Here is a 26,509-nt window from a genome sequence, read left to right as displayed (position 1 = left end):
TCGAAACTCCTATTCTAATCCCTACCTCTCTTTGATTTGTGACACTTTTCTTCTACAGGCATATAAGGAGTGGGCGCATACTTTTTTAGCAGCCAGATCAATGGCTACTGGGCAATTTTACTCAAAATGTAAAACTTGTGTCTTAATACAGAGAGGCGAATCAGAAGTATTTATATTATAATAAATATAGTATGAACTACAAGACGGCATGGAGCTAAGCTTGGCTTACCCTGTAGCACTTGTCTACCTGCGTTTGTAGAAGAGACACCAGTACGTCTGTTGTGTTTATGTTCTGGCTTGTCTAGATACAGACTTAAGCTGTTGGGTGTCCCACTCTTCAACACACTCGGTGATATTTGCATCATTAACGTTGGCTAGATTTTTGCATTTCTACTACCCACCCAGGACTCGTGCCTCCCTCGAGTTCACCTAATTACTTTGTAATTAATTTTTGTTAAGACAATTTATTTGATATTGGTATTACAATTCAAAAAATTTATCGATAGATTTTGTATAAACAGGATATGAAAGAATAGTAGTTCAACTAAAAAGTTCAACTATTCAAGAAAGTTTCTGTTCTTATTATTATTCCTTCGGCGTTTATTTTTGATTGTTTTAAACTTTTTGGTTTAAAACCAACTTGGTTGGTATCAAGTCGATTGAAATTATGCAGAATGAATATTTAAAAGATATAAATCAACCCATAAGCTTAAAATAAAAGAATACGTTTGGAATGTAAAGTGAAAGGAGTTCTGCAACTTCGTGTGTCAAGTTGCTGTTGAACTTAGCTGAGTGAGTCAAAATAGGCAGCGGCAGAAATACCCATGCGGAATGGGTGAAGAACAGAAAGCCGTAAAAGAACAATTGGCCAATAAAAAAATTTGCTGATGGCATCGTAAAGACGCTGGCACAACTGAATCAACTGAACCAAGCCAAGAGTAGACCCACCAAAACATGATTAAATGTGTGTTAACATTTATGAACTGCTGTGATTGCTGTGATTTCATCGGAGTGGTGGAAACGATGCGTAGAAATCGCTTGTTTAGCAAAGTCAAGCTAATTTATTTGGTAATGATCATGCGTCATGCCGATAGCAGAAAGTTGATCGATAAAATCTTATTAAAACCATAAAAAAACGAAATTAGAAAAAAATACATTTACAATAAGATACATAAAAAAAATAAAATATTTAGTATTAATTTTAATCATTTAGTAAGTATGAAAATAAGCAGACAATAAAATTCTCGAATGCTTCCTGTTTAAATTGCAGACAAAAATATTAGTATTTTATTTTTAAAAAAATATTTTTTTTAGTAAAATAACTAAAAACAAAAATAGTTTTGTGTAGGATTTGATTATAATCTGTGCTGATCACATGTACACGCCACTCAGCCTAAGGCTCGTCAGGCACTCAGCAACATCAACAACAACATACTTTAAGATACTCAGATATTCGTATATAGACGATGAAAACTATTAAAACAAAAAAGATCGAAATCCGTAAAAAAAGCTAAAAATTCAAGAAACCAAACTAAAAAAAAATTAAATAAATTTAGTATCATGGAAAAATGTCATGTCGCGGTGCTATGGACATAAATAAAATGCTTTTATGGCACAATTTTCACCTAAACTATTTGCCGCCCTCAAACCTAATGCGCTTTATAGTTCTTGATTAGATACTTTCGACATTTTTCTTTGTTAGTCTCGCATTTACCGAAATGCCTTCATGTTGAGTTATTCATCTCAGGCATTTGGTAGGGAAGGAGCCAGCCTGATCGGCACACATATGCGATTTGTCAGCGTTAATGTGCGTTTTTGATATTTATGCGATTTTCTTCTCCAGTTCGGTGGAAAAGGTATTCCTAATTTTATCTAAATTTTCTCAAAAATTTCTTTTTATTTACTGAATGACTTCAATGGCTTTAAGAAGGGAGCGTGTCAAGTTTAAGTTTATTTTTATTTACGGAAAATTTTCTGACTCATTTCACAACAGGCAAATATTTAATTAAGTTTCTTATAGGAATTAAGTTATTTTTGAAAGGGAAAGGGAAATACATTGGGTAATGGAAATTTACCTGATTACAGCGCAGCCAAAATAGAATTGTATGTGGAAAACGCAATGGTCCACCAAGACGATTGCCGCCAGGTTGTTGACGTTGTTCCTTCAATTTGGCAGAAAGAGTTTGTCCACTTTGCTGAAATACCTCAATTGCACTGTAAACATAAAGGAGAAAATATTTTAAATCAATTTTAATACATTAATTTTTAAAGTACTTAAATAATACTTATAAATGTTTAATAACTAAAAAGAATTTATGAATATAAAAAAAAATATTAAAATTCTTTAATAAGAGTAGTTAGGTCAGCTTGAGTTGGAGTGACGGTTTTGTAAACTAAAGCTCATTTAAGTTCACATAATAAACTTTTGTTCTACTATGGATTAAAGTTGTTCTTACTTAACATAAGAGAACCTCCAAAAGGACCACAGTGGCTAGCCCAAAAAATATTGAAGTTGTTCATATGTAACACAGGAGAACTCGCAAAAGGACCGCAGTGATAAGGTGAAACGCACGATTCTCCTATTCAAGTGAAAATAACACTGATAAGTCCATAAACTTGGCTTAGATCCTAATTTTACACGTTGATAGCTTTGTCAGAACTGTAAGAAAAGGTGTGCTAACGACATTTAATCTTCTATTGGCGAAAGAAAGGCATTAACAAATAAAAGTAGTAAATGCTATTCAATATATTATGACTAATTATTCAATATATCTGTAATATTTTAATTTCACAAAAATATATAACATCTCAACCTTTTTAAGAAGACAGGTATTTTATATCATCAGATCATTTTATTAGATCGGATCATTAGATCAGATCATTAGTTCAGATCATTAGATCAGATCATTAGATCAGGATTAAAAAATAGATGGGAAATCTCGGGATTTTGATATATTGCAGTATTTACTACGTATAAATTATAGCTACATATAAATGGGTTATTTTGATATCTTTTAGCCCTTGCAATAGTATAGTATTATACGATATCTAAGGTTATTGATATGGAATTGATAAATCCGTTTTGGATTGATAAATCTGGATTTAATCTAGATTTACTCTCAATCTGTTCAATTTTGTAGCCGACTCGAATAATTTTAGATTAATCTAACATTTTGATAATAGCGTTCTCCTTCTTATTATTTGGCACTACAGCTCATTGTGAACCTTGGCCTCCCTTTGTAGTAATGTTAGTACACATTATTTATATTTTACATAAATAGATATATCAAATCAAATCACACATTATTTGTCAAGGCATACAAAACAGCTGTTAATTTTAGAGTAATCTTACTACCCTCGCAAAATATCTAGAGTTTTATAAATTAATCTCGAGTGTTATATATTTTGCACGAGATTTACCAATCAACAAATTGAAATTGCACTAAATATAAATCCTGATTAAAAAAGTTACCCCAGATTTACCAATCGAAAACGACATTAGATATTGCAAGGTTAGGTGGTCGTATTGAATGACATCCTCAGGAAAATCAAGATTGATCCGATCAAAAAATACATAAGAGATAGAGTTCTGAAACTATTTATGAAAACTGATAGGCTTACCAACACCGCGATATCGGATCTCAGAATGGTTGCAGACTTCTCGGGGAGTTATGCAGATCTGAGGTCAATTATTGTTAGTCTGATGAAGTGTTAAACGATAATCCAATCAAGGCGTAGAGAGGGGTTATGAAACCTCTCAGTTAGTAGGAAGTAATAGTGCTCAAGTGCATTGAATCAACTAGTCTCAATATAAATAATTAAATATATTAAATATATTATAAATAATATAAATATATTATTGCAAAATTAATCAATCAAATAGAGAATAAAATGAAAACACTTAAGGCTGGTTTAAAAATTTTAAGTTTCCACTTAACCAAACGTAACATTTCTGTTACCTTGCAAATATATTCTGTAATATTTCCCAAACTTTTACATCATCTATATTACATCATTCAATGTAATAAATGGCAACAATATAATTATTATAATAATAAACATTAGGCATAAATTAAATTGAATTATAACAATTTATCAAATTAATTAGAACATACGAACTGTATAATTAAACACAAATATGTATGTAATAGGATATCATTATAACTTGAATGAAATCTTCTCATGATATGGCAACCCTGTCATTATAACTAATCTGAAGACTTATTAATTAGCAGCCGCATGTCTTTAAGCAACTTTAAAAAATCAATTTTTTTTCAAATATAAAATAAACTGTTGAAAATATAAATAATTATGTCTGAAAATAATAATGTCGAGATTAGTCGCAAAAAATAAACAAGAAAATATTTGAGTTTGTAGAGAAAATGTTGTAAATGTTATTTCAGTATAGAAAAAAAAATACAATAATAAAAACATTCTTTAAAAAAAAAAATTCAAAAAAAAAAACGCGCCTAACAACAAAGTGTCAAAATGTTTTAAGTGTTTTTTAGCGCAAGCATAGAGGCGCGGAGTTGCCACCTAATATGAACATAGGCAGAGGTGTTCAAACAGCAGCAAAACAAATGTGCGTTGGCAGCAGCTGTCAATCAATAAGTGCGACAGTGTACCAGAAGACATGACAACTAACAAAAGAAAGCAAAAAAAAAAAAAAAATAAATAAATAAAAAGTGAGGCTGAAAAAAAAATTAACAATTTATGGAAAAGTTGCTGGAAAAAGTATTTTTTTTTTGGCATCAAATGAGTAAAGCCGGAAAATCGTGCATCTGAGCGCGTAGCTATTTTTGTTGATGTTGCTGCGGCTGATGCTGCTGATGCTGCTGTTGTTGCTGGTTCAGCTGCTGTGGATGCTGCTTCTCTGCCTTATTGTATTGCATTAATTATGTCATTAACTTAAAAGACCAAAGTAAGCGTATCCTGCTGACAAGTTTTTTAATTATAAATTTCGTTTACTTTGGAGTTTTGTCTTGCTTTGGCGGCGGCAGCTTTTTCACAATTTTCCATTATGTGCAGATTCGTGGAAACTTAATTTTCCGGATGTCACGTTGTGTATTTATTAAAGACAACACAAAAAAATCACTTCATTGTAATTTAAATGATTTTTTTTTTGTTTAGTACATATATTTGAGAAAAATATTTAAAAAATTGTGGTACATTTTTCTTTTACGATTTAATTGTAAATTTTCTAGCATAATTTTTGCAAGAAACAAGTTCGAAGTCAAACTGGGTTACTGGGTTAAATAGCAACTCATTGTTTATTTTTACAAGGCAATGCTATGCAATGCTCGTAAAAAATGCATAGTTTACTCTGTGCCATGATTTCAAAGTTTTTCTTTTTTTTTTTTAACCATCATTTTAACCTACCTTCCCTTTGGGCCTTAATTGAGCCAATTACTCGACATTGTATTTTATCTGACATGGCGCACACGTTTCTTAACTTAATTTCATCTGTGCTGCTCTGTGCTGCGAATGCACTCATATTGTGGCTATTAACTTTATTTTCCACACTCGTCTCGACTCGTCTCGTCTAGTTCCCTCTCTATATCTGCAATGTTAAACAAGCAAAGCAATCTAAGTTTGCTTTGTATCTTTTATTTTTTATCTATGCAGCACAAGCAGCTTCATTCACTTCACAGATGCTTTACGAAGATTGCTGCAACTTTGCTTGAAACTAGTTTAAAGCAGACTCATAGAATGTATTTATGTACGTGTGCTGTCGGCAGTTGGAATTATGCGCAAGTGCGCCCGTTTTCACTTTCAGTTCAGGTACATTCATGAGGCGCTGGGGAATGCTTATTATCATTTGTGGATTTAATGAAGTACTAAGGCACGCGCATTACACATTTTCAAAAGCAAAAGTATCTATTAATAATAGCTACACCGATTTCATGCAATAATGTAAAAGGTTGATATATTAATATATATCAATATTATTTAATAAATATATATATATGATTATAATTTATATTATAATATACAATATAATATATATCTACATATATTATTTAAAACGAATATATATATAATATACATTGTTATAAAATAAAAAAAACTCCATTAACAAAAATTCTTTAAGTTTAAACATGCAAGTCCAGTAGAGCTTTGGGTCAGTTGACTATGGAACATTGGGTTTGAGTTGAAATTTGACAGGGTACGAGTTCAACCATTGGAGTTTATAGTCTTAATAATCTATTTCGAAGCACTAAATATTAGAAATAATTCCAGGACCACTGATAATGTGTATAAAATAATATATAATATAATAACACGATTAGTCATCGCTCCTAATTTGACAGGTACAAGTTCTAAGCCTGGCACTTGCAGTCCAAACAAATTATATACGAACTATAAACTAATTAAATTCGATTATTTTCTAAGACTACTGATGTTGAGTACTTGGCAATACGCGAAACAGCGTTGTGTGCTCAGCCAAATTTCAATAAATTAAAAAAATTTTTGTTTTTGTCTTTTCTTTGCTATTCGAAACCGTATAACTTTTAAATAGATTCTTTTTGTCATAAAAACGCGTCACTCTCGGTAAGAAAAAATTAAGATTATAATGTATTTCAGTTTTGATTTTTGTTAAATAGTTTATATTTGACTTCTTCATCAGGATGACTTCTTCTTGTTTATTAATGTATCATACTTTGATTTGATAAACTGTAGTTTAACGTATCGTTTATAATATCAGTTTATATAGTTGGTCAGCTCGGGTGAATCTTATATCACAAATATATATGTATGTTTTCCTGTTGGAGAAAGATCAACTATTACTTATTTAATACTTAAAAAACGTTAACTATAAGTTTTTACTGTCAGTAGTGTTTAAAACAACCAGTAGGAACTTTCAATACAAACGTAGTGTTGATGATGGAGTATCTCGAAGATAGATTACCATTTGGGTTAACTGGGTGAGTCCAACTCACTCAGTGAATACGAAATCAAAATTAGTTATTTGCAAAACATAATAGGCGAGTATATATATAGTTAGACATATAATAAAAAATATTTAAAAATATTCGGAAGTTGGTATCAAAATGAATATTGATTGAAAATGAGACAGCTAAAAGAAACTTCAAAATATATAGACTATAATATAGATCTGTTTATTTTATGTACTTCTGTTATTATATTTTTTTTATTATTACATATACTATTTTAATTGTTTTTGTTTTATTTATTAATTAAATTTCATACATTTTCCTGTTTAAAAGTTTTGAATTATAGAGCTTTATTTAATTAACAATAATTTGATATAAAATTAGTTCATAGAGTATCTAAAAAAAAAAGTTCAAAACTATTGAATTGCAAATTATTATTAAAAGCAAAATATAATTGATAATTAAGATAAAAAAAAATATAATTAGATTTCGGTTTAGTTGCATGCAACTTCATTGATAAAAATCATTAGGAAAAAATGCTAGTAGAAAATAACCGCATAGATAGAAACACAAACTATAGATGCATTAGACGTATCTCCAAGGCAGCTTTAAGTTCGTACGATGCACTGTGACTTGTTATTGAATTTGTAAGTTTTACAAAAAAAAACAAAAAAAGATTAAAGCAGAAAAACAAAAATATAAAGTAAAAAATGCAAAAAAATTCAAACAATTCATTCATAAAAATTTTCATTACGTTACATTGACGAGGAGTGACGGCATGTGGCGTGCGTCGCACTACAACTTACTATAAGATACTATAATTGTATCTGTATTAAAAGAAAAACGACAAAAAAATCTGCGATTGATGTAAACAAACTGTAATTATCCTCAATTTGAAAAAAAAAAATTATGCCAGAAGCAACAATGAGAGGAAATGACGCAATCAATATAGAGTCAGACTATCTGACTGACAAGCGATCTCAGTTACAGACAAAAACATGAGCAACGACGGATTGACTGACTTGCGGACAGATTATAAATTGGTACGAGAGATACTTTTATTTCGATTGAATGCGAAATACAAAAATTAAATTAAATTACACGCAAAAATAGAATAAAAGCGAAATAATAGTAATTGCAAAAAAAAAGATAGTGTATATGAAAAAAAAAAAATAGTAATAATAATAATGTTTTTTAATGTACGATAAAAGATATTTAAAGCGCGTTTTATTTGCTGAATGAACATTGTAATAATTTAATTAATGCAATTTTTTTTTTAAAAAATTCTGAATATTTAAATTATTTTAATGATTGAATATATAATATAATACAGTTGAATAATTTAAAATATTTTAATGAAGTCTACTTAATTCGTTTAGTTTGATTTATTTTTATTTAGATTTTACAACTTGACATATTGCAAATTTGAAAATATGAATTATTGTAAATTAATATGACTAAGATTTGAAAGAAAGAACTTCAAAATACTAAATGAAGTTATCAGAGAGCACAAAACAGTTGGATAGTACATGGCCACTATGGGTGTCATCATAGAATCAATATGTCCATCGCGTTTCAAGAATGTGAGCAACACTGAGTACTTTATCTGTTAAACCCCAGCATTTGCAAGTGCTAGATCGATATAGTTGAGCTATGATATCTTACACATAAACAATGCTTCTGATCTCTACTTACTTAATGTATTAAAAAAGCTCAGAAATTCTAAGATATAGAAATGTAAAATAAAATATAAAATCCGTTAAATTTTTTTTTTAAATTTATGTTAAAATAAAATAAAAAACTCTAAGTTTTCTAAGAACCTCTAATTCGACAGAAAATATAGTCTAATTTATTTCGGGTACTTTATATTTCTTTTTGGTTAAATGACTGAGCGCCTTAGTTTTATTCCACCATAGTTAAAAATTTAATAGATCTCATATTATACTTCACATTTTTTCACTGATTAATTAAATTTGTTTATTTTTTAACATTTATGGTTAAATAAGTTTTATTATTGTTACTCATACGCTCAGATTAACTTTAAAACCCTTTCTGTATGTCAACAGATTATGTTATTAAGATTATAATTGATTATAATCAGTAAGTTTGTAATAAATATAAGTTCAACTATCTTATCTGAGTTTTCAAATTAAGTTTGTAACTTAACATCATCCGGTTCTTTATGAACCTCTAATAAATATTGCACAACCCGTTAATTGCTAAGGTTGGTCAGTAGATACTGGTGGGCACGTTTAAAATTTTTGTGGAACTAAAGGAATACATATTAGAAAAGGTCCTTGACATAATGGAAGGTTTGAGGGATCATTTTTTAAGTGAATGTGTACAGGAAGGTTAAATGGCTAACTTGTTTTGTAAATGTGTAAATTCATAAGAATCATGGATCTTCAACTTCACTTTACGATGATAAATTGGAACACACCTGCAATATACAACTATTTAATCGCTTACCTAGCCATATTTATATTGGGCTATTACCCAATATTCTCAAATTTATAATAATAAAGAATATATATATGATCGAATTTAAAATTATTTCTAATGCAAATTATGACATCAAACCAGCGCTATTTTTGACAGGAAAATTTAATCAACTTTTAATATATAATGATCATATAAGATTGCCAGGTATGGCATTAATCTAACGGCAGACCCAATAATGTATTATCAGAAATGGGAACATCCGTATATTGTTTTCAAAATCTTAATACATACAAAATTACTTCTAAATCAGAGACTATCTGGCAGAAAACAACTAACACTCTACAAAAGTTAGCAAAAGATTGAATTTACCGGTACGCACTGGGCTATATTCGATATCTGCAGGAAGGGCTTGCTTTAAAGTTACTAGAAGAAAACGATTTATTAAGTCACTGCACAAACATCGTTGCACGATCTGCCATTGTGAACGAATGATATAAATCATAAAATAATTCCCCATCGCGGTGACAAAAGACTTGTGGACTACTCGCTAAAACTTAAAGAACGTTGAAATCTTAAAGCTCAGATTCGATAGAAATAAAACGGGAAGTCTTTTCATTGTTAGTAATCTCGTATACTTACTGGAAAACTAACGAGGCACTGAGCTAATAAAGCATTATGTCAATGACGGCGTATTTCGATGATTGAATTATGCATAAATTGACACGAAAAGAGAAAATTAAATTCATCAATTATTTCAATACCTTAGATATCAGTTTTTCAATGGTCTGGCAAAGATAACGAAAGAAAACCTTGCGGACCTTGACCTTTTCTTTAACAAGCAAAATAAATGGTTTAACAAGTATAATAAAAGAAGATAATAACGATTGCTGTCACTCGAATTTTCCAGGGAATTTTATGTACCTCGCCGTTTTCATAAAACATTGTGGGCATCACAATGGACAATAGATAACTCTAAGTTGAAATATCGATAGTTGTATGCAGAATCTCATTTTAACTTATCGCAGTGGACAATAGATGTCTCCGAGTTGTTTTGTGGATAGTTGTATGTTTCGGTAGAGTCACATTTTAACTCACCACAATAGACAAACGTTGTCTCCGAGTTGTAGTGTTGATAGTTGGTATAGGTCTTACTTTAACTTAATACGACATTGTCCAACTTTTTCTAAATGAAGGTGTAACCCATCGGGAGATTTCTTTCATTAGAAATCGTTACATCTGGACATTTTTAATTAAAATAATCGAGATTCAAAGTTGACTGAGAAGGTGTTCTCATAGTTTTACAATGGATTTCAGGCGTAAGTGATACACATTTACGGATTAATATTACGGCGGTCATTAAAAGAATAAAAATAGTACCAAGAACCAAGTAATTGGATTAAAAAAAAAAATAAAAATAACAAAAGAACTTTTTTATTTTATAAAGAATTAAATTATAACAAAATCATATCAAATTACTTTAAGTCAATAATAAGGCAGTATCTTTAATATAGTCCTTGCTTTATGCATATATTTTAGTATATGATTATGTGGTTCAAAGTAGAAATATAATAAAAAAATTTGTAAGAAACCAATTAAGAGAACTTCGATTCGATTATTAAAAAATAAAATTAAATTCACCCACAACAAATGAAATCTTAAAGTATATTATATACAAAAAGCAAAAAAAAAAAATTGTAAAAAATAAAATCAAATATAATAAAAAAGGAAAATAACTAAAAGGCGGCCTTTTTGTGTAGTTCTGTGATTTCCAATGAAAAAATTCATAAAAACGCTTAAAGGGCAAAACGTGATTTAAAAATTTCGCATTCATTCAAAAAACTTAAGCCTAACTTACACACTTACATACATACATATAAGCACAGCTCAAGAAAAGCACTTAGCAGCAACGCGAACCGCACGAGTCTGTCCCTCAGTGCTATGAGTCTAGAGTCTTGCCAATGCCAAAGACAGCGATACTGTGCTGGCTATGGTTCGAGCAAGGCGGCAGAGCTCAGGTACTAAAACAGGTAGAATTAAGTTTCTGGTTAAGCGCAGCTTAAGCCTAAAACCGATTTCTTGAATGGCAACGGTAGTGTGAACGCGTCGATTGAGGCGCTTGATTCAATTTTTAGCTTCTTCGGAGCTGCGGATTTTTGCTTCATCGATTCTGACTAAATGGGAATTTGTTTTGTGATTTTGTGAATTGGTTTTCTGAGACAGACCAGAAGCTCATATTTTTTTTCTTTATTTTTATATCGATTATTTAATGTTCTTTTTTCTTATTTTTTTTTTTTTGTTTTAAACATTGAAATGTTGTGGGCGTTCTCTTTTATTTTTTGAATACTTGCAAAAATTACTTTTTTTCGATTTTGAACTTCGAAGACTGATTTCGATTCATTAATCTGAATTTGAATCTCTTGATTTATTATGGTGAGTACTGAAAATAGGTCATTTGCAAAAACGAACTGTAGGAAATAAATTTAAAAAGTAGAAATAAATGACCTAAAAAGTGAAATTATGTGTGGGTTAAATTAAGAAAAAAAACTTTATAAAAGTTGTACTCACACATAGCATGGTCAAGAAAATCTTTGCAAATTATTTTGTTTCTATATATATAAAAAAATTTTTAATATAAAAAGTCTTGGATCTACCTAAATAAAAAGCTGTGGTACAATTCATAGAAGCGAAATGTCTCGAATAGGCGAGATATAAACCTAAGAGTGGATTAAAGCCGTTCACAAAAACTTATTAGTACTTTCCGGGTTTGCAACATAAACAATATTTATCTTCTTATTTTTGTCTGTAATCGAACCTTTTAAACAAGGTATATAATTAAATCAGTATTTCTGTCCTATAAGAAGATAAAGGTATTTGTTTATTGATTTTTATTGATGCCCAGAAGGTACTCTTACTTATTACTTACTTTTTTATTTAGTTGGCCATTATAGACGTGAGTCATTTTTGGCCGCTTTCAGAGACCTCCGCCAACCAGCCCAATAAATGACTCTCTGTCGCCAGTTGGTAGTATCGAGTATCATTACCAGGTAATCGTTGGTTACCAGGTCCTTACACGAAAAATGTGAACGGTTTCTACTACGTTTTCCACCTTCGACTATCGAATCACATATCTTTCTAGACAGAGCATTTTCCTCTATTCGTACGACATAACAAAGTCAACGAAGCCGCTTCTGTCGCCTTCTGGTAGTATCGAGTATCACCACCAGGTGATTGTTGGTCACCTGGTTCTTTCACCGAAAATGCGGATATATTCTACTATGTTTTCCACCTTCGAGTCGAATCAAATACCTTTCTAGCCCGCGCATTTTCCTCTATTCTTAACAATATTTATCAATATCTATAGATAATATCAATATCTATTCTTATCAATATCTATGCTTAACAATATCAACAACACAGTATAGCTTATACAGCTCATATTTTCAACTAATTCGATACTCATTACCAACGTGTAAGAAACTATAGATCATCTGAAGAATTTTTTTTCGAATACTTCTAATGTAGAGCGAGATTTTTGTTTGTCGAGAGAGGGCTTTATTTCTCAATTGCCTACTTAACCCCAAGTTCTTTATTAGTCTAAAAAGCAGTATTTTTGGATAAAAAGATGGATGCTGCAAGGAGCAGAATAGTCTCTACTCTATAACCTCAGAAAAGCTTAGCGGTAGTTTAAAACAAAAAAGCTACTGTAATAGTATAGAAATGCTATATGTTAACCTTACAAAGTTCGTTATAAAGATATAGGTATATGTAATTTGGTAGGGCTTTAAGTTCCAAAAAAAAAAAATGGGTACAATATATCGTTATTGCATTCTTATTTATTATAATAATTTCTAACTATTTAAAGGCCTAAGAAACCAGGACTATGTAAACCTTCATCCATGGTTACCATGGACTGCGTTAACACCTTAACAAAATGGTCTGTTCGAAGATATAGATTGTCGATTCTGCTTAAAAGCAGACGAGACTACCAGTCACATTCTCTGTGTCTGCCCAGCCTTGATCTGGGCTAGGCGGAGGTCACTGGGTCGAGAGCTACTCTCACGTTCTGACATTAGGAGGTCCTCAACGACTTACATTCTGGCTTTCATTTGAAGGCGGTATGTGTTCTGTTTGGTTAGGGCCTATTGCACCACAAAAGATCAAACATAGTCGCTCCGTTCCGTTGGGAACTGATAGCCTGTTTATTTCTATTCTATTTTATTCTATTTTATTTTTTTCTACCCTAACAAATTTTAATAATGGCAACACTTTTTTCGACAAAACTTAATAATCATTCAAATCTCTTAAAAACTCACTTTCAAAAGCACTCAAACCAAGAAAAATGCTCACATTAGCTTGTTTCTCAAAAACTTAAACGAAAAGCACTCACAATACACAATTTCACAATATTTTCAAATAAATGTATGACATCAACACAAAAACACACCCAACATGCAAAGAAATATATAAAGAGGCAAAAAATTTTAAGAGTAAGTATAAGAGAACACAAAGCTTGTTATGGCCATTTGAACAATAACAATAAAGAGAAGGCGCAAAAAAATTTAATAAAAATTGAGATACGGCAAACAAAAAAAAATGTATAAACAAAAATGAGAATGAGAATAAACAAAACAAAATCAAAATTAAAACTAAAACTAAAAAAAAACACCAATAAAAAGCAAAATAAAATTGATAACGTCGTCGTTTTTTCTGTTGGCAAGCATGCAAATCGCTGTGTATATGCATTTTACAGAAATTTTTATTTATATGCTCGTATGTTAATGTGTTCCTGTGCGGCAGCGGCAGCGACATTTTTGGCGCCAAACGAGCGATTTTTGTTTTATTGAAAGTTTTGTTGTTGCATGTGCAGAAATGAGATGGAAATACGAGTATACAAAAAGCTTTTACTAGGACGCCGGTCATGCTAAATAAAAAAAAAAAAGTTCGGCATAATATTTATGTACACACTGGCTGACATACAAGCACATATGGGTATGCAAATTATTTATGAAGCATAGGAAAGGAAGATTTTGCGACCTGAGCTCAATAGAGGAATATGTGTAATAGTAATTTTCTAGTAGTAAAATAGTAAAAGCTCTATTTTTTCTATATTTTCCTTCAAAAAGTTCAATCATTACACACATGTGTATAAATGTGCTTGTGTGTGTGTGTGTTTGTATACGTTCAAAGGACTAATTTCGTAACGTGACGAATAGTGAAGACACGTTATGGATCTGCCACAGACAGGAAATTTTGTTGTGTTTATGTGGGTGAGTCAGTGTGTGTAGAGAGTAGAAACAGTGGGCGTTAATAGTTTTTGGAAAAATAATTAAAAATATTTATGACACATAGAAAAAACAAACTGTAAATGCAAGTGAAAAGTGTAAATTGTATATTTCATAGAATTGTGTAATGAAATGCATTTCTATAATATATAGAGATGATTAGGTATATCTATTAGTCATGGTTAGTAATTTTCATTTCAAAAAAAAAACAAAAATAGACATTAATTTCTATTAATAATAAAGATGACATTCAATAGATAGATTCATTCATGTAACCAGTAGGAGTATTTCACTTAGTTGGGTTATTAACAGAGAAATCAATGATTGGATAATGAATTATTGACAGAACGATTGTAAGGTGTGTGGCAAAAATAGAATTAAAAAGTGAAATATTTTCTATCAAAATTATGGATAGAGTCTGTAAAAATTAGAATGATGGAAAGATTTATTTTTGTTTTGTTTAATCCACGTTTGAAAGACTAATTTTTAAGGTAACACCTTAGCTTCACACTATTTTATATGAACAATATATTCTTTATATACATATATAGAGAGAAATTTTTAAGGTAACACCTTAGTAGCACACTGTTTTATCTGGACAATATATAGACATCAGTACATAAGATTGGTAATAGTTGAAACCGATTGTATAGATTGTATCTATGTAAAATAACTACATAGTATATGTTTATATATTTATACTTTAGTAGTTAGTAATAGTAATCGATTGTATATATGGTATCTATGTAAAATAACCACACAATATAAGTTTTTATTTATAATTTATATATGAATATATATGCTTATGTCAGACATATGTTTAAAATCAAACTGTAAAGAAGCCATTCTTATCTTCTTGAAATTTAGAAGCTATTCTTAACAGTTTCTATCCTAAGAGATCTACTATTAAGGAACAATATATAGGATCTTACTCTGTTCTGACACAGTATTGCTTTAGTCCTGAAATACGACTTAATAATAGATAAATTATCAATAGAGATCAGCTTTATGCTTTGATTAGTTGATTTTACTCTCTAGTTATGATGTAGTTGAAACTCACTGTTTAATAAAAGATATCAGTTCCTTGAAATATGACTTAATTATAAGTAAATGATCAATAGAGATTAGCTTTATGTCTTGGCTAGTTGATTTTAGTCTCTAGTTATCATGCAGTTGGTAACTCGCTGTTTAATAAAAGATATCAGTTTTATATAGTGCTATAGCAGCTCTCAGATCCCTGTACATATGTATTTATCTAACAACTCATTAAGGTTTTAAAAAATAATCTGATAACACTTTGATAAAGTTCTTAAGTAAAGTAATTTTATTAATTATTAAGTTCTTCAACAGTGCGTTTGAGTTTTTTGATATAAGTCACATACCTGTCTGTTTATAGTAGCGCAAGCTTGTAGATCTGCTGATTAATATAAACTATGTTTTTATATTGAATCCATTATTCTTCAGAAATCACTAAAGAAAGTGATTGTGTGAATGGTAATGAGATTTCGGTAAAGCCACAGCTAAGTTTTAAGGTTTTTTGTATAGATATATAAGTTATACCTATACAAAAGAATGGTTCTTGCGCCATTATATTTTGATCAATTTATTGTTTTGTAATGATAGTAAAATTTTAAATATGAGGGTTAACAACCTCATAGGGACCCTTCATCTTAATATAAGGCTCTTGTAAATTATAAATATAAGGGTCAATAACGAAGACCTTCATATGAATATATAAAACTTACTTACAGTTAATATAAGTAAAACAATTATATACAGTAGTTAATTGTAACGAATAAGTAAGGGAGGGGGAGATTACAAATTATTATTTTTTTGGCAATGTTTTTGCAGTTTATTATATGTAGACTACATTCTCTAAAGGGAAAGTATCACCGAATTCTCGTGAGTTATATCCTTAAATTAATAACTTTAACATGATACTAAAAATACGAAAATCCACAAATCCACAAAGACCACCAAAAGCATAACAGACAAATTCAATTAGGGATTAATTTTCCGATAGCTTGTTATCCTGTTTGTCTTATTTGTATGCTGTTTAGGATGTTTTGAAACCTTATTACTTAAACATAAAAATTACTAGTTACTAACGAGATAGTATCTTTGCCAAATTAAATATAAACACCCCAAAATAAACCAAACGCTAATGTTTATTTTGACCAAAGGCATTTTCCCAATTACAAAATTGCAAAACAAATGTATGAGTCAGTAATGTTGGCAGAAAGAAAAAAAATAGATTTTGACCAAGTGAAGCATAATTGGATTGAAGTGGTTAGTTGGTTTGGTCTATGCAGATTGATGATGGTTGACCAGCTGTTGCCATGTGCAGTAAAAACGTCATTTGAGTATGAAAGTCACAAATGGATTGTCACTGACACCCACAGTCAGTCAGAGCAGCAGATCAAAGTAAAATGAACTGCGGCACGAATTCATATGTAAATCTATATTAACATGGTGGGGTGTAGATACAGACATTACTTGAGGTTTATATATTGCGTTGTATAAATTTTGAAAACATTGCAAATATTTTTGGTTTTCACTTTAAATAAAATTTATATTTAAATTTATTAAGAAATATGTAATCCGCCTATCCATAGGAATAACGTGCTTGTTAGTTGATATCATTTATGTTTCTCGAACTCAAGAACTCAAGAACTCATTGCAAGGTCAAGACTACTGATAAAGTTTACAAGAGTCATATATGACCGCTGAGTGCGAGGGCATATCTCGTTTTCTCATGATCGCTGGCACTGCTTAATAAAAAGGAACGACAACGACTTTAGCATGACGAGCATTAAATACTGCGGTTGGTTGTTAACCTCATCCTGTTTCAATATCATAAATTTCGCATATTACTTAGTGGTTCAAATATGTGTTGACACATGCAAATGCCTGAGCGGGTACAGTGTACATTTAATATCTCAGCGATATTTTAATGATTATTATCGCGTTGAATCTGTAATTGCTGCAAATTACTTAAAAGCGAAAAAGCAAATAATAAACAAACGAATTCGAAAATCATCGTTAAATAAAAACAAAGCCTAAAACTAAAGTTGTATCTCAAAACACTGTACTGTACGTCAAAAACATTCTTTCAATTTCCTCCCTACACAGTCTGAGTAATAAAAAGATTGCACGGACAGAAAAAGAAAAAAATTTGCGAACTTCCTGTTTGGGAATGTTGCGTAAAATTTAAATGAGGCGTTATGCATTCTTCCAAATTGAACTTAAATTTTTAACAAAGATTTGACATAAAATAAATAATGAAAACCAAATTTGCTTTTCTGAAATATTTCCATCGTGTATGCACTAAAGATACTTGACAGCGACAGTTGAGATCTGCATAGTAAGTATGTAAGAAATAATTTTTCAGTTATAAAGAGACTATCAATTTTAAAGCATGAGAATATTATTGAACAATAAATATGCATAAACACTAAAATTAATTAGACCAGAATTACTTTATGGGTGTGTCGCTCAAAGTTAGGCTCTTCGAAGGCTCTTCAAAGTGCCTTGGTATATCCGCACAAAAGACATGTTAAGAGACCTTAGAATAGACCCGATCAAAAAATACATAAGGGACAGAGCTCTGAAGTTATATTTGAAAATTGATAGGCTATCCTACTTACCACTATCTAATCTTAGAGTAATCACTCTCCGCACGGGGAGGTACGCAGATCTTAGATCAACCACTGAATAATCATGAAGCTTATAGGCAATACATAAATTAGTTAATGAGATGGGTGGGACCCTGTAGAACCCCACCCTATTATCAAAGAGTAAAAGTGCCCAGTTAATTTTAATTGTTAATTTTAATTAATAATTAATTATAACCAAATTAATGTTAACATTCGTACTGAAATTACAGTTAAACTTCCATAACTAGAACTGCTATAACTCGAATTTTCTATAACACGAACTGAATAGAGTACAAAAGGGTTTAGAGAGCAAATTACATACACTTACAAAAAAATTCTTTAATTCTAGGTCTTTATAAGTCGAACCATTTCTTTGCAAAATTATACTTCGAGTTATGGAAGTTTGACTGTATATATGCGCTGAGAAGGATTGTTAAGTTCAATCCGAAACAGATCAGATTCTGTTCTATCAGAACATTAGAAACAATTTTAAATTATGTTCTAATAGATCATGAAAATTCTAAAGAAAAAACTGCTAGTTTTCAACATTTTTTAATTAATGTTTATATTCGTATTAAAGTTGTATATACTCGGTTGAGTTCAACATAGAAAATTCAGAAGAATGATTTTTGATATAAAAACAATAGAATTCTGGAGCGTAAGACTATTCTTAAAAAGTACTTAAGTTTAAGAATTATTTTAATAATATTCATATTTTAATTAAAAATAAACATAGGGGTTCACATATTTAAACTCTGTTAATAATGGTCTAATATTCAAATATAACAACACGATCAATAATTAATATCGAAAATAATATTATGAATTAATCATAGTTCTAATTAAAATAATATAAATATTTATATTCATATTTAATCTGTAACAATATTAATGTTAATTATTTAAATTAATGTATAATTAAATTAACAATGCTTATTCATATTTTAATTAAATATTAATTAAAAATATTACATATATATACAAATAAAAATAAAAAAATTAACCTTGGCTTTGAGGAAACGTCATTACGATTTTAAAAAGACACATACACCTATATTACAAATTAATTATCGATTATTTAGGCTCACAAAATACTTCACAGCTATATTTTTGACACAAAATTCAAAAATTATTTTATAAATACATAATTATTAACAAATTAATATTTTGTATTAAGAGCTCGCTGATATTGCGAATGATTGAAGTTATTTTCTAAGTTTAAATTGAAAAACTATAATAGTTCGACTACCCACAGACAGCAGATTTATTTACGTATACACCGATCTATCTTATCAAAAATCATATATAAAAAAAATATCAAAAATATATTTATTTGATATCATATATATCAAATATTCAGGCTAAGAAAAGGCGTAGCCTACATACTTTGAGTATAGAATGTCTGACTTAAACCACAGGAACAAATTGAAAGTAAGATATGATAATACCTGTTCTTATAGGATAGTGGATTATAGGATAACATAGAGCTAGGCTGGTATTAACTTGTCGAAACTCTTGTTTACTGTATTAAACAGTGCTTGAAGATTCACAGTTTTAATCTGATGGCCCTCCATTCTATTCTTTAGATCTCTTAACGATATATGTCACTCTACAGACTAATTTAGATCCAGACTTAATTTTATGGGTCTTAATTTGTTCTTTAATTTACTTAACGATATATCCCACTATTAAATTGGGCAAATACTTGGCATCTTTAAAGCGGTCGCATGGTTCAAAAACACTAATAATCTATCTAAAATTCGATTTTACTTCCACTTCACATACCTACCTCTTATATACTATATATATTAATTATCGTATTATGTTATAGATAATACAAATATTTTTAGTTTTTCACAATTCTTTAACTTAATTCAGAGTAATGTGAACGAAGTATTAACTAAATATATATATATCTTATATATATTATTCCTAAAAACAGATTTTATGGAAGGTGATGCTTGTGTTAAGTAGAATTCCAAGGTTTCTCATTCTTTTTAAAATACTACAGCCTGGTTTAATGAGTAAATTAAATTTTCACGGTCAGAAATCAACAGGATTGTAGTAAGAAATTAAGAAAACGTAGTCGGAAATGATTATAAAGTAGCTATTGTAGTAAACCAGAATGTTCCCAATACACGTATAAAGATAATGCGCCAATAAACACTCTTTTAAAAAAAAATTCCGCCGTCACCAAGTTAAGTTATATATATTATTCTCTTTGTTAAGAGACGCGACCTATCCAAATCACTGATGTTCTTTGGGTCATATTACCTGTTTGAATAAATGCTACATCATATTGAGTGAAAGCATAAATTCTAACACTTTTCCTTTAGCCAAACCAGCGTTCCGGGGTAACCTAAATTCAGATCCTGTAATACCAGATATATACCTCCGGGTATTTGTCGCAAGTTAAAACTTATTTGTAACCAGTTTCACACCAAAACAACACAATGTGATGCCTAACGAATCTTATAGTCTTTTACTACAGTTATATATTACCTCAGGAATATTTTTACTCCAATCTCGAGAGAGGAGGAATTATGGGCAGTTCGATTTAAGCATTCAAAAACTAACCAAGTCACTCTTCTTTGAAATGCAATAAAAAAAACTGTATTATAGATGAACATATGGGAGAAAACTTTGTATTCAAGGTGTAGTGAGGCCTTCAAAGAAATTGCAGGTATATTTAATATTTGGAAAACACGCAAAGGGATTCTTAAACAAAACAATTACAATCGAAATATATATATTTTATAATTTTGAAAGATTTTATCAAGTTTCCATAATGTTTTCATGAGTTTTCGACATGTGTGGTCAAAAGCTAGGTCTCGTAATATACTATGATTAACTAAAACATTTGCTTAAAGTACTAAGAAATTAATTAAAACATTTAAAATAAATTGTTTAACAAGTCTTGTATCTTATTGTAGAGTACTTTGGAAATTAACTAAAAGCGGCAATTCTTTATAAATAACTTTGAAGTGGTAATCAAAGAAAGTTAAGGCTTCAAATTTGGGTAAAAAATGACTATCATAAGATATAATCGTTTACATTCACCACATTATAATAACTATTATATTATAGTATGTATTTAAAATAAGCCTATTTAAAATGTGTTAAGATACTCATATATAAGGGGAAAGCTTATGTTTAAAATTAGGTTAATGAGTAGACTTGTAAAAGATAATATCATGTATAGTTGTTAAAATATAGCAGTAATTTATTTAAGTACTAATATTAATATAAGTCCGCTAATATAAGAATACCTTCCAATAGAAGACATATCAAAAAAAAATCTAATATATTTGCACAATACTCATGTTTAACCATGACTTTCTATTTAAATTCAGTTACACGCTTAAATAAGCCTATTTAGACTAAAAATAGCAATAATGTCTTAAATTTATTAAAAACTAAAAAAAATTAAAATAAAAAACCTTGTCTTGTTAAATGGATCACAAATATTAATAGCCGCAAATAGACTCTGGTTTAGTATGCAAAAACCTCTATTTAGACTTAACTGTTTTACCCTTAGTCTCTTTGCCCAGCGAACTCACTTGGTAACAAACCTTTTTCATACATCTATCGTAGTTTAGACGTTAAATTTTTTTAAGGCATAAAACTTATAGTTACAAAATCACGAACATCATTTAGCAACTCTTTCCGCTCTTGTTACCTTGAATGAATATCTTTTTTTCGCATTTATGCAAAGAGTAGATGTTTAGTTTACGGTTTCGCTACCGGCGCGTCGTTAGTAAATGTTTGAAAGCCCAAAAACTTAAAATCAAGTACACGCGATATTCACTCTGAGTACATACCTATAAGCTGTACCCGAGAATTAGTGATGTTTGTCAGTTAAACATAACATATACCTATATACATAAATTAGTAAAGATATCAAGCTATGAATACCCGAGTGATTGTTTGATTAAAAAAAGCAAGATTTATAAATAAATAAAATTATCTGTTGTCACTTTATGGGTATCTACGTAAACGCAGATATAATATCTCAATGTTTATCGAATGGGTAGTTCGTCAGGTAAACCATGAATGTATGTAAGATATACATAAGTGTATATTACTTTTGCAAAAACAACGAATTGTTATCTCATGATTACGCACTTTTTGTTCATTTAATAATATTAATTAGCTGATATATTGTTACTTTACATGATGTAACTGATTATGCCCACTGAAAAGTAAAAATAATTGGAAATCGTAAATATTTGCTCACTTTCTATGATAATTTTTGATTTAAATACATATTTAACTGATGACAGTAGAATGTGCATATGTAGAATATGCACATATTGCTTATAAATTAAAACAGATATATCTAAACTCTAACTCTCAACTCTTAAACAGATATATAATTTCTGAACTATTTCTTCAGCAATTATTTAATTGTAGGATAAAAATGAGGTCTTTGGGGATCATCATTTTTTTTTTGATCCTACCTTCCCTTCTTATAGTATATTTTAAAAGATAGAATTTTTCGAATACATTTTAAAAACGATCCCCCTAGGTAGGAAGGTAGGATCTTCATTTGTTTCCTTCTTATAGCATATCTTAAAAAGAATTTTTCGAATACACCTTTACATCTACTTGTAGAAAAAAACCTGTTTAGAAAAAAACATGTTTAGAAATATTTGAAAAATGACTTCCTTTAAAAGTACGCAAATTTAAGAAAGAATGCCTCCCTTCTATATTCTCGATATTATTGGCCTTCTAAGCACAATTTCATTTGTTGCATTCGACACTCAATATCATCTAATATCGCTTGATCTTATAAGACTATTAATAATAGCAGCACTTTCACTTTTAAATCTCTTAGTTTCACTTTGGGAAACATTGATGGTTATAGACGCCTATTGTCAGGAGATCCCTCACTAAAAGACAGTTGCACCATATATAATGATGACTTCAAAACAGATAACATTGTATTTGATATATTTAAAAGTAGCTGCAGTGGTCCGAAAACCTATAATAATTAAATATTTCTAATGCTATTTTTTTTTTTGTCGAAAGTGACGAAAAGAAACAATTTAAAAGTATGAAGGAGTGGAATTTGAAGTGAAGATTTACTCGGGTCCAGACGGAGAAACCTTGTTACTTCAATGGGGTGGGTTCAAAGTTCAATTGGACGGAGGTTTGTGTGCGTCGTGGGACAGAAGCACACATTAGGAATAAATGTGTTTATGCGTGATAAGTAACTGGGTAGCACTCGGCTATTAGTCAGGTATTTTTTACAGAAGATTAAGTCTTTTTTCGTAACTGTTCAGCGCATTCAAAATGAAGATAAAACATGATAGTGACTTGCTTTCTAAATAATCTTAGTCAACTGATAGGGACTAGCTTTGTCATATAAAAGGTATCAGATCAAATGTTATATATGCTATATGTTACATGGAGTACATAAAGTCTTTCAAAGTTTCAAAGTCCACTAGGGATTGGTCTAAAAAATAGCTCTAAAAAATCCTTGAGAAAATGCTTGGTGTGTCTGTCTCAGGTACAGAGCAGAAATGTTTACAACAAAATCTGCATAGAGATTGTAACTATATATGGTATTGCCTCGAACTAATAGGTTTATGCATGGTTTACAGCCAGCTAAATTGACCGTACTTAACATATTGTAATGTATTAGCTGGTTTGAGATTTTAAATAAAATAATATAATTAAATCTTTCACAATAAATAATATTTTCAGTAACAATTTCAGTAAGCACATATACATACTTTATTCGAATATGCCAGAAAATGCTTCTAGCGCCTATCATCCATTAAGCATTTAAACACCTCCAAACCTAAAAGCATGTACAGATGATGCGATGCGTATTCGTACAAATTGGCTATAAAACAAAATATTTATTAAAAAAATATTTATGTATAAATATTCCTCGATACTAAAATTGATGTTGATGTTTATATTTTGTTCGCTTGTATCTATGCACAGAGAACATGTGTAATACAGCGACTTTGCTGAAAATGGAAAATTAACCAAAATCTGATTAGATGATGTTGCACAACGTTTTACGCATGTAGCCATTTGTAGTGAATCAGCAACTTGGCATTGGTGTCCGATCATATCGGATCGGATCGGATCGGACCCATTGTGTGCGGTAATTTTTGTATAAATGCTCAATTATAGCAAAATGTGTGAACACAATTAAAAATATTTTTCAACATGAAATAAATTAAACAGAATATGTGATGTATGTGGTGAAAAGGGTTACTTACAGCAGCAAGATACTCATATATACCATATTTATATATTATATATATAAATATATGTCTAAATAAAAAAAAAAAGAATTAATTAAAAATGTTTCGCTCTGAATCACAACAAATTTAAGCTTATAAGCTCATGCATAGTTCAAATATATTTTAATTAAAATAATTTTTTTGCTTTTTTCTATTCGCAGTTGACAATTTATTTAAATTCTTAATTGAGATACACAGCAAAATTAGGTGATAGATAGATAGTAATTTTGACGGATGCCAATGTCGTGCTTAATTGTATGCAAAGAATGTGTTTTATTTAATCGAAAGCAATTACATATAATAAAAATAATAAATAGTGAAAAAAAGAATTTTAAATGAAATATTTATATTGAAAATATTTAATTATTTTAATGCTTGTAGTTTTTAGTTTATAGTGTTTAGTTTGCGTGCACCGCTTGTCTGAACGCCGGCCTTTGCGTGGGTGTGTCATTGTGACCCGCTTTTTTTCACACCTTTCAATTAAAACTTTTACACTTTGTGCATTTTTTACCGCTTTGATGTTCGATTTACAATATTACAATATTTGTGCATGAATTTTGCAATTTCTTAGTACGAGTATTTCTTGGGGTATAAATACACGAAACACAAAACACAACACACAACACACAAAACACTAGATACATAGATAGATTCTTTTCCTTGAATAGTTAAAACTTTTCAAGTGTTTGATTAAAACTTTTTGGTTTATGGAAACTTTAAATTAATTTCAAAACTTATAAGTTGGAATATTAATGAGAATAGTCGTTTGCCTGCATGTAAATGCACACCTTTATCGCAGACTTAACTTATTAAGTGGAGGGAATGGAAAGTTTGTCTGTCTGTGTGATGTGTTGTAAGTTGAGAATATGGTGAAAATTGAAAGTATATAACCATACGAAGAGATTAAATGGGTGCAGTATGTACCTATATTAAATAATTTTTGATTATTTTAAAAAGCTACAGATCTTTGTCATCACAATGGTTGATAGCTGCCTCCGAGTGTAAGTGTTGTGATTCGCAGCCACACGCACTTTTTCTATAAGCCTAAAAGATTCTGTCTTTAAAATAAAACACTGTATTTACTTTGGGTCTAATAATTTCAATATAATGGAAATCATAATACTGATGTAAGCTGAAAATGTATGATATGTATAATTGAATGAATAGTAATTATTAGTAGAGTATGTTTTCTTGAACACTTATGCTCCAATAGGAGAGAAGGACAGCAGTAAGTAAGTAAGTAAGTAATGCACCCGATAATTCAGACAATTTCGTTATTTTATAATCCAGACAAATATTTTATGTTTAAAATATTGACAGATTCCTTTTTTTTTTGTTGAAAATACTAGGTGTATTGATAAGTACCTGACCTATATTACTGAACAATATTCAATTTTTTCCATTTTATAAAAAATCACCAAAACGCACTATTTCAATTATTTGCAAAAAGCTAATCAAACATCTGATGAAGTCGAAACTTTTACAGATGTCGTTTAAAACTTGCCAGATAATCAAAATATAATTGATTCTGTTATAACCTTGCCATCTGTTGTAAAGTCAGATAATAAACCCCCATTTATATGTTATATAGCCATTGAATAATACATTTATTGTGCTTATTTATATAACATAACTTCTACGAGAACATACCATAAAATAAATTTTACAAACAAATTCAAATTATCCATTATATTTTAAAAGAACGTATAAAAATGCATATATAAAATTTGGTAGAACTTTTTATATACACATAAAACATCTAGATCAGGTTAGACTTAAATAGCGGCCTTATGTACCAAAGCTCACTTGCATTCAAACAATGACTCGTTGTGATACCATGAATTAGCGTTGTTCATTAGCAGACCAGAAGGGCCTCCGAAAGGATTACTATAATCAGCGTACAGACAGTGCTGAAAGGCACGACTCACCTCTTCAATTGTAATTGCAATTGTAATCCCACACATTCTTTA

General features: G+C 29.9%; 1 protein-coding gene across 1 annotated transcript in view; it reads right to left on the bottom strand.

Moving 5' to 3' along the window:
* LOC119666967 (tRNA dimethylallyltransferase) overlaps positions 1 to 26,509 on the bottom strand; it is a 94,530-nt gene that overhangs the window by 6,036 nt on the left and 61,985 nt on the right. Inside the window, exon 5 of the mRNA XM_038076246.1 lies at positions 2,076 to 2,214. Coding sequence (XP_037932174.1) covers positions 2,076 to 2,214 — 139 coding nt within the window. The remainder of the gene's footprint in view (positions 1 to 2,075; positions 2,215 to 26,509) is intronic.

Source organism: Teleopsis dalmanni, chromosome 1 (genome assembly GCF_002237135.1).
Source record: "Teleopsis dalmanni isolate 2A chromosome 1, ASM223713v2, whole genome shotgun sequence".
Classification (NCBI taxonomy): Eukaryota; Metazoa; Arthropoda; class Insecta; order Diptera; family Diopsidae; genus Teleopsis; species Teleopsis dalmanni.
This window is presented reverse-complemented; position numbering and strand designations above follow the sequence as displayed.